Below are 17,125 nucleotides of genomic sequence, written 5' to 3' on the forward strand. Positions count from 1 at the left end.
AACTGTGTCACTAGAGGTCCTTGGAATGGATTGATACAGTTCTTATTGTGCCCTAGTTAGTTCTCAAGAAAGAGTAGTTACACAGCAAACTCCAATTGCTCTATGGCTTCCAGTTCTATAGGAGTCATTCTCTATCTCTGTCCCTGCTCTGTCTCTCTATCTCTCTCTCTCCCTCCCTCTCTCTCTTCCTTTGTCTTCTCCTTCCTCTCTCTCTCTCTCTCTCTCTCTCTCTCTCTCTCTCTCTCTCTCTCTCTCTCTCTCTCTCCATGATCGACTATGATATTATGCAGGGCCTTTCACCATAGCCAAGTGACGCTGGTAACATATTATAAATTCTCCAGAACTGTAGACTAACTAACCTTGTGTCATCAAAAAGTACCCAGTCTCAGTATTTGATTATAAAAGAAAACAGAATACTATAGCTTCTCACTTATGTAACTGCATTCAGAAGTGCATACACATGGGCAACTTGATTTGCTTCCCCTAATACTTATTTAATAAAGTAAGGTAGGACATAGGTCTTTGCTCTGTGCATGGTAGCTTTCATAACAAAAATGGAAAAGGAGTCTTCCATAACAACATAGTGAACCAGAAAAAGACCGTATCCCTGTCACCTACAGAGATCAGTGTGATCATGTTTGACATGTACAGGGTTAACTCCAAATCACTCTGCATTGCTATGAGTGTACATAAGTGGCTACTTTGATTCCAACACTCACTGTAGTGGCCCTCTGTGCTGGCACACATGAACATGGGCCCTTCAAGTACTTCCCATGTAACCATGATTAAGGGAATGTCTTTTTTCCTCATTAGCATTAATATGGTAAGTGCCTGGTCAGCCGTGATGTCCCTTCACTGTCTGATCCCAGTGATCTCTCCATGCTAAAGCTCTCACATGGTTTATTCTGGAAGGACATTGATACTGAACCCATCACATAGGATCCATGCCAGAACACTAGACTCAGGCTAGCTGAACACAGACATGAGGTATACACAAGTTAGCCTAAGGGAAGAAGGGTTTGCTTTGACTCCTGGGTTCAGGGGGTTCAGCCTATGGTCACCCAGACTTGGTGCTTTGGGCATGCAGCAGCACAGCACATCATGGCAGTAGAAGAGCTGTGGACTTCATGGCAGCCGGGAAGCAAAGGGTAGAAAAGAATGAGAAGCCAGAGTTTCCACTACTCCCTTCAAGGACATACTCCTAGTTGCCTAATTTCATTTAGATTTGCCCCACCTCCTAAAGGTGCCACCATCTCCCAATAATGCCACTTAGTAGCCTATAGTCTCTTATACACATTGGGAGAGATGTTTAACCCAAATGACATCATTGCCATGTAAGTATCCTAACACCTCAGAGAAGATAAACCCAGGAAAACTGCTGAGAATCCAGTGGTATTTGACCTGTTTCAATATCTCCTCCAAGTAAAAGATAAGCTATTGTGTAATGAACACTTTACTGCTAGCATATCTCCTACTAACACTTTACTGTTAACTAATGACCTGTACTTGGTAGAAATAGCAATTAAACCCAAAACAGTAGGAATGGAAAGCCAGCAAGAATGAAAGAAAGGTGAAATCCATGCCACTGAGAGTGCATTTCACCTAGGAGTTAAACCTGGCTTCAGACAGATACTGGATCTTCTAGTAACTCACACTGGATTTTTTTTCTACTCTCAGACTTTATGACACAGCAAATAAAGCAGTTGTTAAATGAGAAATATAGTCACCATGTCAACCTTATGAGACTGATGATATTTTTCAAAAAAGTTAAAAAAAACCTTTTGAAATGTTTGTTCTTAGTGTTTGTAGTTCTCAAGTCAAGAGCAGCAAACATTTCTGCATCTTGGACTCTGCCTCAGGAAGGTTCCCTGTTTTTCCTGAGGGGCAGCTGTTCAAGCAGAGCTTCACTCACCCTCCTAGAATCTCGGATTTGCTCACAGAGTACAGACTGTCAACTGCAGCATGTTTGGCCATTACAATGCGATGATCAAATGGGGCAGCAGGAGCAGGGACGTCATCTGTAAGATGAGAAGAGAGGGGTTGTCCATCAAGAAGTCTGACCTCCTTTCAGTACCAAGCAGCATGTCTAAGAGTAAAAATCTACTCATGTAAAATGGAAACACAATTGGCCACCTGTCTTATTGCTAGATATAAATTTCCATTTCATGTATGAATGGACTTGAACTCAAGAATATGTTATCTGGTGTCTTTGACAAGAAATGTCATTCACAAACTCTTTATGGTCACTTTTAGACAATGCAAAACAGCAAGAAATCTGAAGTTCCAAGTCCAAGACAGTCATATTTCTGGGGCTGATGCTTATGCATATTTCCTAGTATAGATGAGATTCTTGGTCTGATCTCCAGAACCTCGATTATTTTTTTCTTGTATGCTTCCAAGCCTAGGACCATTTTTCTTTTGACTATGAGAAATTAATTGATCCATCTTTTTGGGAAAGGATCCTGTATAATTCATATTTTAATTAAATCATAGAGGAAAGGGGGAGAAACATGAATTATTTCCTTATGTTGATGAAATATTTGATATTGTATATTACTCTTTTAAAACATGTTTTAGTCTTTATTTCAGCGGCATTTAAAGTGCAGAGTTGAATTTTCCCCAGCTGAATGGATATAAAACACCCAATAAAACTATGTAAGTCATATCCTACAGCTATCCAATTTCTCCCACTTTTCACCTTCTACCATATATATTTAAGTGTTAGTCCACATCGACATGGATCCTAACATAAATAGCTACTTAATAATAGTTCTCAATAATAGTTCTCCTAATTGTCTTCATATTTTCCCATGACCATTGCTGTTCATGAATTTGCTCATCCCCATTTAATTAGTAAGACAGCTACTATGTACATTCAGCAAGGGTATAAAGAGAAGAGAGTAGAAAGTGTTATGTTCCTCATTTTACTAACTAATTCATTCATTCGTTTAATTTTTTTAAGACAGGATTTATTTCTCTGTGTAGCCTTGGACATCCTTGAACTCAGAGATCCATCTCTGCCTCCTGAGTGCTAGAATTAAAGGTGCAGGCCACCACTGTCTGGCTAAGTTCTTTAAATTTGGCATTTATCCAATACATATTCCCTGAGCACTTATCTTGTTCTAAGTATACTACTAAATAGTAATGTTAATTATGTTTAATTAATTTAGCACTTTTATGTTCAGATAACCCAAATCTCTTGGAATCTAATTTGATGTAAACGTTTACTCTCATGCCGTAAAAATACTTGGAAAAAATCATGAGAGAATCCTTCAGGAAGCATTCATTGCTTCAGATTTTATTCAGGCTGGGATGATATCTCGGTGGGTAAGAGAGCTTTGTGTGCAAACCTAAGGCCTGAGTTTGGATCACTAGGATCCAAGTAAAAAGTCTAGCAATGTGCCTGGAAACTCAATATTATGGCCACAGGCCAAGCTTTGGTCTCAAAGGAATATGGTAGGATAGCTCAGGACACTTGATGCCCTTCTCTGGCCTCTACACTGTACAGGTGCATACCCTCAGCACACATATTTATAGACATTATATATACATATATATACATATATATATATGTGTGTGTGTGTATTATATAATATTCATACATACCTAAAATAGATAATAGAAGATAGATAGATAGATAGATAGATAGATAGATTGATAGATAGAGAGAGAGATAGATAGAGAAGATAGATAATAAATAGATGATAGGCAGATAACAAATCAGTGACAGATATAAATGGATAGACAGACAGACAGACAGACAGGCAGACAGACAGGGCTATTTCTCTTGCCTGTGCAAAGAGTGTTTAAGCTAAACATAAAATGGCATTCATATGACATATGTCTCCTTAAAGCTGTTAGGATAAGAGCAGATAAGTTGGATCCTTGCTGGGGATCGTTAGAAAGCTTTAAAAGCCCAGAACAAAAGGCCGTTTCCTACCCAGTTGGACCGCCGGGTCTTGCTCTCTCGAGGTGGTCATTCCATCCTGGAGTCTGTCGTCCCGGCTCCTGGCTTGTCTGTTTCCCTCTGTCCTGGGCATGGACTCTTCCCCTGCACCCACTACATCTATTCTGCTCTTTTTGTTGTCCTCACTCAGGAAGCACTCCTCTGCCACCCTGCGCTTACTGCTGCCCGTAGACTCTGTCTGGTCAGCATTCTGGAGAGTGGGTCCTGATGCTGAATTTCCAAGGATTCCTGGTGTGGACATGGTCTTTACATTACTGATGGACCTGGAAAATAAAATACATTTGCAGTTTTCAAGGATTCAAGGGAAAATGTTCAGATCATCAAAACTCTTTGGGAACTGATACTTCCTTATGACAGTGTCTGGGGAAGACAATGTGCTCGGTGACACAGAGACAGCCAGTCCAGCCGCTGAGGGCATCAAATCTAAGTAGATTGCCAGACACAGAGAGTCTTCCAAAGACCTCACTGTGAGCCCTAAAGTTGTCATTTATGAAACCTAACTCAATAGAAGAGAGAAATTATAGAAACGAAGCAATAATCTCTCTAAAGATTGACAGCCACTGAAGAGCCATTACTGGTGGAAGAATAGTCTTAATTAGCGTGTTTTGGCAGGTACAGGTCTTTCTAAGCACATCTTATAGTGATGGACTTTAATAACAATCCTGATTAACATATTGCAAATTATATTTGCTCAATATTAATTTCAAATGCTCTATACTAAAACTAAGTAATAATCATGTCTTAAAGACATCAGAGCTGCTTAAATTTCTTTATTCCAAATATACAGTCATGCTTAGAGCAGCTAAGTTTAATTGGATACAAAAATCCCTGAGTTTGTACTTGATACTTCATAATTTTAATTTTAAGGAAGAAACTCAGTCAATTATCTACTTCCTACAATACTAGAGCCTACTGTCTCTCTTAGGCAAGAAACCACCATTGCATAATAGATTAGGCCAAGTCTTTCAGGTTGGATTTTTAATTTACATTCAACATAATCATTACTTGATTCTTAGCCATAGAAAGAATATGCTTTTTAAAAAATGACAAAACTTTTTTACTTGGCCTTTAAAGAGTACTGATTGCTGGAAATATTAAAAATAGTGATCTTGGTGTTGATGTTAAGACTTAGAAACAATCAGATGGGGCTCATGGAGGAAGCGCAGGCTTAGCTCTACCCCCAGTAGAAAAGAAGGAAGATAGGGGCTGAGAGATGGAGAGAGGGAGGGAGGAAGGAAGGAAAGAAAGGAAGGAAGGAAGGGAAGGAAGAAGGGGAAAATGAAGAAGAGAAATGACTGAAAATATTGGCAAGAAGAAAGAGAAATAGAATAATAGTAAAATGTAGCCACGAAAACTTAATGTACGATAGAAGTGTAGGTTTTAAACATTGCCTTTAAAACTGTCATTTTTCTTTCAGAATGGGCTCAAATATCACAGCACAAAGAGCTGTAAGACACACCAATTGTAGATGTGTAATCCTGCAACAGTACCTTTCATGAGATTGGCCACCATTCATGTCCTCAGTGTGCTGGCTTTCAGTTGAGTGTTTGTCCAGCACTGTTCCACTTGCAGCTGTTGAAGCTCTGTTCTCAGCTTCTATTTCTCTGGAATCTTCCTTAGAAGGAATCCCATTTTCCCCTCCATTGTTATCTTCAGTGTCTTGTTTATAGCCCAGGCTGTTGCTTTCTTGTTTCTCCAGACTTTCCATGCATGAAGCATCTTTTGTACCTGCATACTCTCTTAGCTCTGTGGTATTCCTCTGAACAAATTCTATCTTGTCTTGTCTTTCCACGTGACATATGACGCAAGTCCTTTGCACTTCTGAGCCACTGGTCTTCTCTGCATTTTTCTTGTTGAGTTTGGTAATCTTTTCTTTCTCAGAAGAGAATTGGTCTTTCTGGTCAGGTCTCTCTAGAAGCCACAGAACACAAAACATTTTCATGAAGAACGTACATGGAGAATTTAATTTTGGCTTTATTTAATGGCACCTCTCTGGATCCTTTTTAACAGTAGATTCAGGCTTTCAGAAGCAAAGCAGAATGAAATATGCTCAGCTGACTGAGAACTGCATGTCAAGAGATTTTCTTATTTGTCAGAGGTATGGCCAAACCCAATCAGATAAAGATATTAATAAAGCAGCACTACTTTCTACAGGATTCAGGAATGTGTGATTTCACCCGACTAAAAGTAACAACAGAACTTTCTCCATAACTAGTAAATCTCCTAAGATGTTACCTGTGAGGGCTGATGTCCTTCCTCCTCTGACAATTGTCCTTTCGTTTAGTGTGTGGTTGGACCACACATTTTCCTCAGCCTGTGGGTGCACAATCAAGCAATTGAGGTTACCAACAGTGTACATACTGATTAGCTTCAGCACTATCAACACAGCTTATCCAATTCTTCATGTGAGAAGCATTATAACACAACGAAGGTTCAGCATTACACCTTGGCTCTCCCAACCAAGAGAAACCTGCCTTCCAGAAGTGAGGGCCAAATAAACCGACTTCAGACAATTGAAATTTAACTTCTTAATTATTTTTACAGTGCACAATACATTATTACCGACTATATTTACCTGATGTGCAAAAATATGTCAACTCTATTCTTGTCTTAAATGTCTTTAATTTAAAACAATATTAATAAATCAAAATATCTCCAAAGAGTACTACATTTCCTCAGGAATAAGGGGAATTTTTTTCCAAGTTGAAACTAATATATTATATAATTCAAACATGGATGGCAAAAGTATCTAAGAAAAAGAAACTAATAGTGATGTAAAGTATAAAATAATCTGAATTAGTGGAACCCTGTCTAAGCATATCAATGAAAACGAGATCACTGCTTTCAAAGATACTCTGCAGCTCTGTCATGGTGTGGAGAAGGTAACCCAACATCATCACGTCATTATGGGGAATGGATGATGTGTTGGCCTACCTTGACCTCCACTTTAGCTGTCTATGTTTGCCTCACATATAAATGGAATAAAGACCAGAGACTATATGTGAGAGAGATTTCTAAACTACAAAGACATGAAGGCAGTGGGCTTCATAACAATGGGCTTTTCCTGCCCCTAGACGATGCCTTTCTCCCAAGCAACTAAACGTTCTCATAATCCCCAGGTTAGCTTAACAAACCCTTCCACATACCATGTGACAGGTGACATCAGCCTAATGTACACAAATTCTAAGCTATACATTACAAATTGACAAAACCCTGTGATGCCACAGGAAATCAGTCCCTCCTCTTCGGAACAAAAGATTATTTGCCCCAGGAGTTCTGCAAATATGAAATATCACAAAAGTGCAGAGTGTCGGGATTAAGACAAAGGCACCTCACAACACAGAAGCACATTTAGTACATTCATAGAAAGCCAAGGTCGGAGGTCAAAGCTATAGAAAGCCTCTCACTTTTAAGTGCAAACACAGAGAGAGCAGGAAAAAAAAGTAATTTCCTTGAGCGAAGCCAGTTGCTACTTTTGTATGTGGGCACAGAAGTTGGTACTTATACAATAGCAGTGTTCCTTGTAACGCTTCACCAAACTGTTTTTGATAATCTATTTCCTACTAGATGGTGGGTTTACTATGGCCATGGTGCTTAGACCAGAGACATCACTAAGTGGTGGTGATGGTGGCGGTGGTGGTGGTGGCAGTGGTGGTGGTGGTGGCAGTGGTGGCAGTGGCAATGGTGGCAGTGGTGGCAGTGGTGGTGGTGGCAGTGGTGGCAGTGGTGGTGGTGGCAGTGGTGGTGGTGGCAGTGGTAGTGATGGTGGAGGCAGTGGTGGCAGTGGCAGTAGTGGTGGCAGTGGTGGTGGTGGCAGTGGTAGTGATAGTGGAGGCAGTGGTGGCAGGTGGTGGCAGTGGTGGTGGTGGTGGCAGTGGTGGTGGCAGTGGTGGTGGTGGCCGTGGTGGCAGTGTAATGATGTGGTCATGATGATGGAGACAATGATGATGAAGAGGATAGTGATAGCTATCATACTGGGCACAGACAGTCTGTGAGAAATTCTTCAATGCACTTTGCATGGCTAACTCACTTGTGGTTCTCAGAAACTCTTTGAGAGAGACTATCAACCATATTTTTATAATGAAGTCAGGATTGTAATTTATTTCTCTGTTTTGTCTGTGCTCTAATGACAGCATATTCTGTACTGTTTTTCTGGAACTGAAAGGGATTTTGGCCAACCTGTGTAGCTAATACAGTTTGGGGTATCCTGCAGAGTAGGCACATGGAGTAAAAAGAGTGTAACAAAACAAAAGCATTAGCACAGTGAGAAAGATGTATGTGTTCCTTAGTTAAAAGATTAGAATTAACACGGAAGAGGAGAGAAAGAGATAATTTAACTTTAATTCTGAAGGTCAAATAGGGCAGTCTAACAAATTGTGTTGGTGGCATTTTATATTTGTCTCTTGGTAATTTTTCTTCTGAAATGCATATGTCTGGAGTGTTGGTAGGCAACATATTTTATGATTTAACCTCTGGCATAAATGCTACAGTAAGAGCAAAAGTGAGCTTAACGATGAAAACCTAGTGTATTTATTCCAACCCGTCAAAATGTGGGAAAGTAAGAGTTTGGCTACATAACTGTAAAGCCAGCCGAACCACAGGTATCACTTTTTGGTGGCAAAAGTGAGCCTGTTGTGCCCATGCTGGTCAGACAGTCTGGCCTAGCTAAGGGCAGAAACTGTCGGCGCTGAAGGCACAGGAGCCAGTCACCGAGCAGGACATATTGTAATTACGTGCCACACATGTTTTACCATTTAAATAATGCAAGGCCTCCATTCATGGCCACAGGCTGTTTATGGTTTCCTTTCCCTATGTAATACTGACATCTAGAGGAACTTTGAACCGAAGCATCTCTAATAAGCGGAAGTATCTCTTTTCCTCTCTGCACTTAGCAACCTTGCGGGCCTTCATTCCAAAGCCTTCTCATTTTGCATCTTTATTCCTCCACAGGAGTTCCTAAAATAGGACACAGGTCTACGGATACATTTTGTCATCCAGAAATGACATTTGTTTCTTAGGAATGTCCTAGTCAGGATAAGTGCTGTTAAACCAGACATTCCTAAAACCGTTCCCATCATCCCGCAAGGGAGGAAGCCTCTTCAGGATTCTGCTCCTCTGTTGGATTCCCGAGAGGAACAAAAGAGCTCATTTCACTCAGCTTCATTTATTCATCATTCAAAAAACATGTATGAATTGTCATATGGGCACCTTTGCCAGTTTCGACCAGTTCCTTTTACAACAACTCTTTTCATATTTATATTTTACATATTTTATAACGTTCATTAACAGAATTGGGCAAACGTGACTTATGAGTCACTATAGTAAATGTCTCTAAGAACAAGCATGCCCACCTTCATTATCAATGCTTATCACACACATCACACCATGTCACCTCTACAGTGACATGGGCATCACTCGCCATAGGAGCCAACCATGCACTTTGGTGGGCACCCAATGCCTGGGCATGAGTTCCTTTTTGTCCTGTACTTCAAACCTGCTTCAGGGCCACATCCAAACTCTCTCAGAAGTGAGGGATGACGAAAGGGAAGTTAACCCCCCAGGGCAACTTGTGCCTGCTCCTTCTTTCATTCCAGTCAATAAACACTATCCTTTTTCTTCTGTTAATTTATTTATTCACTTACTTCCCCATCTCTACTCCCCTCCTCCAGGTCTCCCTCCCCCCATAGTTCCTGCCCTGAACTCCCCTCCCTGTCTCCTCAAATCAATTCTAAAATGGCTTTAACCTTAACCATTACAGTAAAAGTGAAACTACACTAGACCTTCACAATATTGTGTTGGGCTACTGTCCTCCAATTGGGAATGTTCCAATGGAATACTCTATTTTTGTTTCTCTAGCACCTGAAGAAGAGTTTTTGGGGCTCTAAAAAATTGCCCAGGACAGCAAGGTGCAGTGAAGGAAGGAAGCACTTATGGGAATGGGTCTACCAGAGTGGGAGCGTTCTGCCATTAGACCGTGACACGGGAAAGCAAGGCTTCCCTGGGGACCATCTCGAAGCGTCCCTGACACTCATATCCACTGCTTCACTTCAGAACAAAATGTTACATGACAGTTCTACCCCTGCATTTGGGGAGTATAGTTGCTTCAGAACAGAAATTTATAACGCCACGCATGGACCATGACCAAGGCTGGGCCTCGAATAGTGGCTTTGTATTTTGTTGCTATGGCAATGCCATGGAGAGCACTTTCTGGTAATTTTAACCCAATGTCTAGTAATATAAAAACAAAATTATAACGATCTAAAATGACTTTGTTACATTTTAATTAGGCTCTTAATGGGAGAATTGAGAATCAATAATTCCTGAATATAAAGAGGATTTTTTTTTTTAGAAAAATAAAGGAACCTACATTTTTCTATTTGAGTATAAAAGATTGATCTTAATACTTTATGTCTATTGTTTGTTTGCAGTGAGGGTTTTCCAGCAGAGTGTGGAGGTCGGAGGGCAGCTTGCTGGAGTTGATTCTCTCCTTCAACCACGTGGGCTCTGGAAACTGAGCACAGGAAACCATTCTTGTTAGAGAGTGCCGTTATCTGCTGAGCCATCTCGCCAGTCAGATGAAAGATTAATTTTAGAGATCATTTGTAAGCAAATCTATTTCTCTTGATCTGCAGATGCTCTCAAATTCTTGTTGCACAAAACAAAGAAAATGCCCTGTGTCTCTGGTCAGACAGGAGGACCTCTCTCTCACACACAGCACAGCCCGCGTTGTTGGCTCTGGCAACTGGCATGAGGTAAGCTAGGACTGGGTCTCACTGATGGAATCTAGGAGGGAAAGTGTTGGCCTTGACCTCAGAAGCAAGGGAGTGGCTCCTCCCTGAGCTGTGGATGACATCAAGCAGAATCAGTCACCTGAGTAAATAACTCTGCCCGGAAAAGGAAAGCCGGTGGATGTGTCCACAAATCAGGGAACAGTGCTTCGTTCAGAACCATGAAAACTGGACTTCAGGGGTCTGACGTTAAGGCTGCCGGTTCAGTGAAGTCTAATTATACCATCTGTCAATGAAGATAGATTAAAATACAATGTAGACTGCTGTTTAAGTTCCAATTTTTGAAGAAAGAAAAAAAACTTCATTCTTCAGTCTTCTCCAGCAGAAAAAAACAGAGTAGCATAATATTGGTCCAACCATCTTCTTTGGCTGTTCCTTGCTGACAAAGGCCTTTTGTTTTCTTTCTTTCCTTTTCTTCTTGTCTTTTTTCTTTCATTGAAAGTTAAACTTAGGACCTCCTGCATGCTAAACAAGCCCAGAGCCCAGAGCCCACATGGATAGGATGTCTGGAGCAGTTTTGAAAGACCAGTGACTGGGGCTGGCCACAGAGTACAGAGCGTAGACCCCCAGTATCTACTCTACCTTTACTGGGGTACAGGCTACAGTTACAGCTATGAACGCCCCCCCCCACGCTGTTATCTAGCCTAACTCTGGCAATTTTAGGGAAAAAAAAAAACAGTTTAAAACAAGCAAACTAGCTTTTCCGATCCGCCATTGTGGGTGGAGCAACCGCCACGATGCAGATTTTTGTGAAGACCCATACGGGGAAGACCATCACACTCGAGGGTGAACCCTCGGACACTATAGAACATGTAAAGGCCAAGATCCAGGATAAGGAAGGAACTCCTCCTGATGAGCAGAGGTTGGTCTTTGCTGGTAAGCAGCTGGAAGACGGCCGTACTTTGTCTGACTACAACATTCAAAAGGAGTCCATGCTCATCTCGTGCTGAGACGTGGTGGAGCTAAGGAAAGGAAGAAGAAGTGTACCCCACCCCCAAGAAGAGGAAGCATAGGAGGAAGAAGGTCAAGTTGGCTGTGCTGAAATACTATAAGGTGGATGAAAATGGCAAAATCAGCGGACTTCATTGGGAATGTCCTTCTGGTGAATGTAGTGCTGGAGTTGTCATGGGTAGCCGCTTTGACAGGCACTACTGTGGCAAGTGTTGTCTGACTTACTGTTCAACAAACCAGAAGACAAGGAGTTGTATATGACTTAATAAAAAGAAGGAACTGAAAAAAAAAAAAACAAAACAAGCAAACTATAAGTTTTTACCTTGATATTTAATCCCACTGGGTACTTAGTATGCATATCTTATACCAGATTGATGGGCTGATCGATGATGAGATACATTATAAAAGATCCACATTTCTTTCTAAAAATGAACTTATTTTTGCTTTATGTGTATGAATATCTTACCTGGGTATATGTGTGTATACTACACGTGTGCCAGGAACCCAAGAAGGCCAGAAGTAGGTATTAGATCCTTGGGAACTGGAGTTATGTTGTTAAATCTCAGGTGGGTCCTAGGAATTGAACCCAGGTCCTCTGGAAGAGAAGCCAGTTCTCTCACCCTCCTCATATTTCTTTCTACTTCCGCCCTCCCAAAAGAGAATTTAAGTGGAAACCTAAGGGCTCTTTGGAGAGTCAGTTGTGTTGGATGGTGTTTTGATGGGGCAGACATGTGAAGGAACATTTTCCTGAAGTGGAGACACAGGTGAAAGACTAAGTCAGGCTCATGAAGGAAGGTTTCACTGAAGCAGACACAGGAGAGAGAATGCTCTGCTAAAGCAAGCATGTGAAAGGACACATGATTAAGGATTCTTTGCTAAGGACACACATGTATCAGTCCACCTTACATTACGTAATTGAGCTCCATTTGTTGGGACTCTGTGGAATCAGGCTGATTGAATGTATATACTGAGGCAAGGCCTGTCATGTTTGGAGGGCATGAATAGGACTTAAAGAGTGACAGAGACAGAGCTTGGTTCCTGGTACAGCTCGCTGTGCAACACTTGTGGGTCTCTCATCTTCACTGATCTTTGTTCCCTAAGAGAGGCATAGCCAAGAACTTCTCCTGGTGTCCCTCCTGGTCCTCCTCTTGGTCCCTCCTGCTGACTCCAGCCAAGGCTAAAGCCTGGCTGTCCCTACTAGGTCCTGTCACCACTGTTGCTATCCCAACTCTACAGAATTAGACTGCTTTTATACTCATGAAGTATTTGCCAGTGGATTAAGCTGCTACTGCCTGCTAACCTGTGAACTGAACTGCCGATTTCCAGACAACACATATAGAAGTTGCTCCAAAGAACTTTTCTAAACAGGTCCACTTCTCCCATGTCCTTTCTTTTCCACTACCTCTGGTTGGTAGTGGGCTACAAGGGAGGTTAAAGCATTTAAAAACCATCATTAAAAATAAGATTTTAAAAAATTAGTTACAGAGAAAACAGAGCCCTTTGCCTTGGTTGCTTTTCTCTCAGAAGATGACTTTTCTGCATGCTACCCCACCTCCACATCTGCCTTCATTTGCTTCAAAAAATCTTGGCTCTGAATGCCAGGTCCCTGTTCTTAACAGTTCTAATAAAAGTAGTAGTAAAGGAGGTGGGTCCCAGACCCTGAAGTCCTCTCATCCCCACTCACAGTGTGTGAATATAACATCCTGCAAACCCTGTAATCCACCAGTCTGTCCTTCCTCTCCCCCAAGCCCATTTTAGTTATCAGGTGCTAATCCCTCACTCCCATCCAGGACAGAGTACCTAAAAGCTTCTTCCTGCCTCTTTCTCACCTTGACCCAGGTGTACAATACATAAGTAGAAATCATCCAAAGCACTACCATGGGGACACCAAATCCCTTTTAAAAGTGGCCTATGGGGTACCCAAGGAGAATTGTAAAATAAAAAAAGCCAATATCGCTAACCATGCTTCTGGTCCTCTGTCTGAAGACCTTCCGGCTGCTCCTTAGTCACAGTATGATAAGTAGCCAGGGGTGAAGCTGATGGGGAGAAACGTCACCGGACAATCGGACCGGGCAGATTTACAGATCTTTATATAAAGTAAGTCTGAAAAGCATAAGCCATGGTATCCTTTGATCTCCTTGGGATTCTGTGTCAGGACAACCCTTGAGCATGTCAAAACCACCACTGTCACTTCTAAGAAATTATGAACCTAGGCTGGTGCACGAGAAACCAAATTCAAAGGGAATCATCACTGCTTTGCACTCTTTCCATTAAACCAAGTCCTACATGTAAATGTTTTGGTACAGCACAAGACTAAATCGTGGAAGATTTGCACATGAAGTTTACAGTATATTTTTATCACCCAATAAAGCTTTTGATTTCTTCCACTGCAGACAGTTTTAAGAGTGTTCATTTCACTTGGTGTTCTCAGTGTGCATTTTATTTTAGACTCAATTCTATCCTTCCACCTCCTGTCTCCCACCCCAAGCATTTGTCCTATCAACCCCCATTTCCCCCAGAGCAGCTCTCTGTGGTAGCATATGCTGGCAAAGCCTGGGTAAGAACACAGTGTCTTTTAGTGGAGGGGATAGTAGGAACATCAGAGATTTAAACTTAGACTAACTGGGCAAAATGCTTAACCTCTTAATGGCTTGCCCTCTGCATGTTCCCCACAAAGCAGAATGGCTTTTTGACGGCTACCATTTTAAAGCAATGAGAAGCTACAAAGCTCTTTAAACTGTTGCTAAACTTGGTATATGAAGTAAAGAGCCTAGATAAAAACTAATGGCCAGGGGTAAGGGGGACTCGGTAGCTGATAAGTGACTCTGCTGGTGACTTGGACTGAATCCCTGGAATCCACATAGTAGAAGGAGAGAACTGAATCATAGACCATACACATTCCATAGTCTGCACATGGCATTGAGTAAATAAATAAGTAGTTTGAAAACCTAGTTGGTTCTAAATATACTAACTCTTTAGTTGTCTGCCCCCTTTTACTCATCATGGGTCTGTGGACCGGCAGCAATAGCATTACCTGAAACTTCATTAGAAATGCATACAAGGGCTAGGAGGGCAGCTCAAAGGTACATCAGGTAATTGGCATGTGTGCCTCTGGGTGCTGTCACCAGTGCAAGGAAGGAAGAAAGGAGGAAGCGAGGGAGAGAGGGCACGAGGGAGGGAAGGAGGGAGGGAGAGAGGAAGGAAGGGAGAAAAAACAAAGGAACAAAGCAAACAGAATCATAGCTCCCACTACCTAAAACCTGCATTTCAACCAGTCCTCTTATAATTTCTATGTACATTAAAATTTGAGAACATGGAACTAGAAAATCCATATAGTGAACTAGTGTAAAAAAATATGCAACTATTTGTGATGGCTTTATGGATTGTTTTTAATGCTGCCTTCATCTTTAAAGATCTCACCAGCTAATCTCTTACCTAGATAAACTCACAGAAGAAACAAGGAAAGAGACTGGTCCTGGGATCTCTACTGACACTAAAACCCACAGATGCTCAAGTTTATTGCACCAAATGGTGTAGCCCTTACATGGAAACTGCACATGTTCCATATGATTCCAATTATCTATAGCTTCCTGATGCTGCTTAGTGCTATGTAATGTTGTGTGAATGAATGGCTGTTATACTCCACCACTTGGGAAATAATGACAGTGTCTGTACATGTTCAAAGCTGACAGTTGTCTCCAAAATGTTCAACTAATGAAGCTACAGGTGCAGGAACCCTTGTATGTAGAAAATACGTCTGTACAAACAGATTGGCTCCAACCAATACAGTTATAATGAAAACAAGCTCTTTAACTTGGATTCTCCTTATAAATGTGACCACTAGCATAAAGGGATAAAAAGGAAATTTATTTCACTTTATTCCTATGGGAAGATGATGATCAAAGTTTTACTGTTTTAATTCTGCCAGAGGACTAGGTTTTAGTAAGCTATTTCTTTGTATGGTGACTAGAGCTAACTCTGGATCGAATATTTCAAAACTGTCAAAAGAATAGATTTTTTTTTTTTTTTGGTTCTTTTTTTCGGAGCTGGGGACCGAACCCAGGGCCTTGCGCTTCCTAGGCAAGCGCTCTACCACTGAGCTAAATCCCCAACCCCTAAGAATAGATTTTTTAACATTCCCCCATATACACACAAAAAAAAATGGTAAGTTGGTGATACAGTAATGGAGATGCTTTACTGAATCTTCCTATATGAATATAGATACATAGTATAGACACATAGATGTACATAATTTGTATTCTATAAAAACACATAGTTATTATGTCAAAAATTTTATTAAAAATCAATTAGTAAAAATTGCACACTATACAGAAATATATAACTTTTAATGTTCTGTATGTGTCTATTTTTATTTTTAAGCTTTTATTTATTTATTTATTTATTTATTTATTTATTGGCTGATGTGTTTGCTTCAGTTTTGAGAAAAAGCCATATAAGCCAGGCTGACCTTGAACTCAGGATTGTCCTGTTTCCCTAGTGCTGAGATTACAAGAACACACCACCATGCTTATCTGTGCTTGGTGTGTCTGAATCCTCAGTTTCTGGTGATCATAAATACATTATTGCATGCTTCATAATTTTGTCTCATTGGGGACATCAGAGAAATATTCAGCTGGTGCCCTGGTACCTTACTGTTCTTCAATATTGAAATACCTCCATAGTGACTGCTAAATAGAGGTTGTTCTGAGACTTCCAGGAGCCTCCTTTCCCTGCTCAGACTTTTGTATTATCAATAACCAGAGGATAAATATCAAGCATATCTGGGCCTCCAGAACTGTGCTATATAATGTGCTATGTTCTGACAGGTGAGTTCTGGTGAATCTCTGTAAATAAAGAGCACTGTCCAGTAAAGGCCAATAGAATTTGAAATAATCTGGCCATAACAATCAGCTGATGATCACGTGGTTTCAATAAAAAAAAAAAGGCAAGTGATTCTTAATAATCTCTGTGCTATTCCTGTAGGTTAACTGCAGTGGTAAAGTGGACAGCTCTGAAAATCAGGAGTGTGATGGATGGTCAGTGAAGTAGAAGATACTACCAATACATTTGTCAATCTCAGAGATTGGGGCAATGGTTCTAAAAGTTATAAATCTCCTTCCTTCTGAGAGTCTTAATCTGGCTTAGAGTCCAAGAACATCTCTCATAAGTTCTCAAGTGATTCGGATGCAAGCGGTGCAAAAACCATACTTTGAAAAAAGCATGTGGAGTTCCTATGCACTATTGAAGAGCTAACTTGGTAACATGTTTTTTCGTAGATTCATTCTTGAAAATGCTTCTCACATGAATCTCACACATGCGCAACATCAGACCAGGTTGGCAGTGCTTGTTTGCATGCTTGATCCTGCCTAGACCTTTCAGCATCTCCAACATCTAATTTAGTGTTCAGCATGGGACAGAA

General features: G+C 40.9%; 1 protein-coding gene and 1 pseudogene across 2 annotated transcripts in view; one reads left to right on the forward strand and one right to left on the reverse strand.

The window, feature by feature from the left end:
* Mylk4 (myosin light chain kinase family member 4) overlaps positions 1–17,125 on the reverse strand; it is a 74,456-nt gene that overhangs the window by 14,668 nt on the left and 42,663 nt on the right. The window contains exons 2-5 of one of the 2 annotated variants that reach the window (XM_032884962.1): positions 6,203–6,281; positions 5,458–5,878; positions 3,941–4,230; positions 1,913–2,018 (exon numbers count right to left, since the gene is read on the reverse strand). In XM_032884962.1, coding sequence (XP_032740853.1) covers positions 1,913–2,018; positions 3,941–4,230; positions 5,458–5,878; positions 6,203–6,281 — 896 coding nt within the window. The remainder of the gene's footprint in view (positions 1–1,912; positions 2,019–3,940; positions 4,231–5,457; positions 5,879–6,202; positions 6,282–17,125) is intronic. The other variant, XM_032884963.1, reaches the window with a different exon arrangement.
* Positions 11,493–11,972, forward strand: LOC116883904 (annotated as a pseudogene).

The sequence above is a fragment of the Rattus rattus genome, chromosome 14, assembly GCF_011064425.1.
Source record: "Rattus rattus isolate New Zealand chromosome 14, Rrattus_CSIRO_v1, whole genome shotgun sequence".
In the NCBI taxonomy this organism is placed as follows: Eukaryota; Metazoa; Chordata; class Mammalia; order Rodentia; family Muridae; genus Rattus; species Rattus rattus.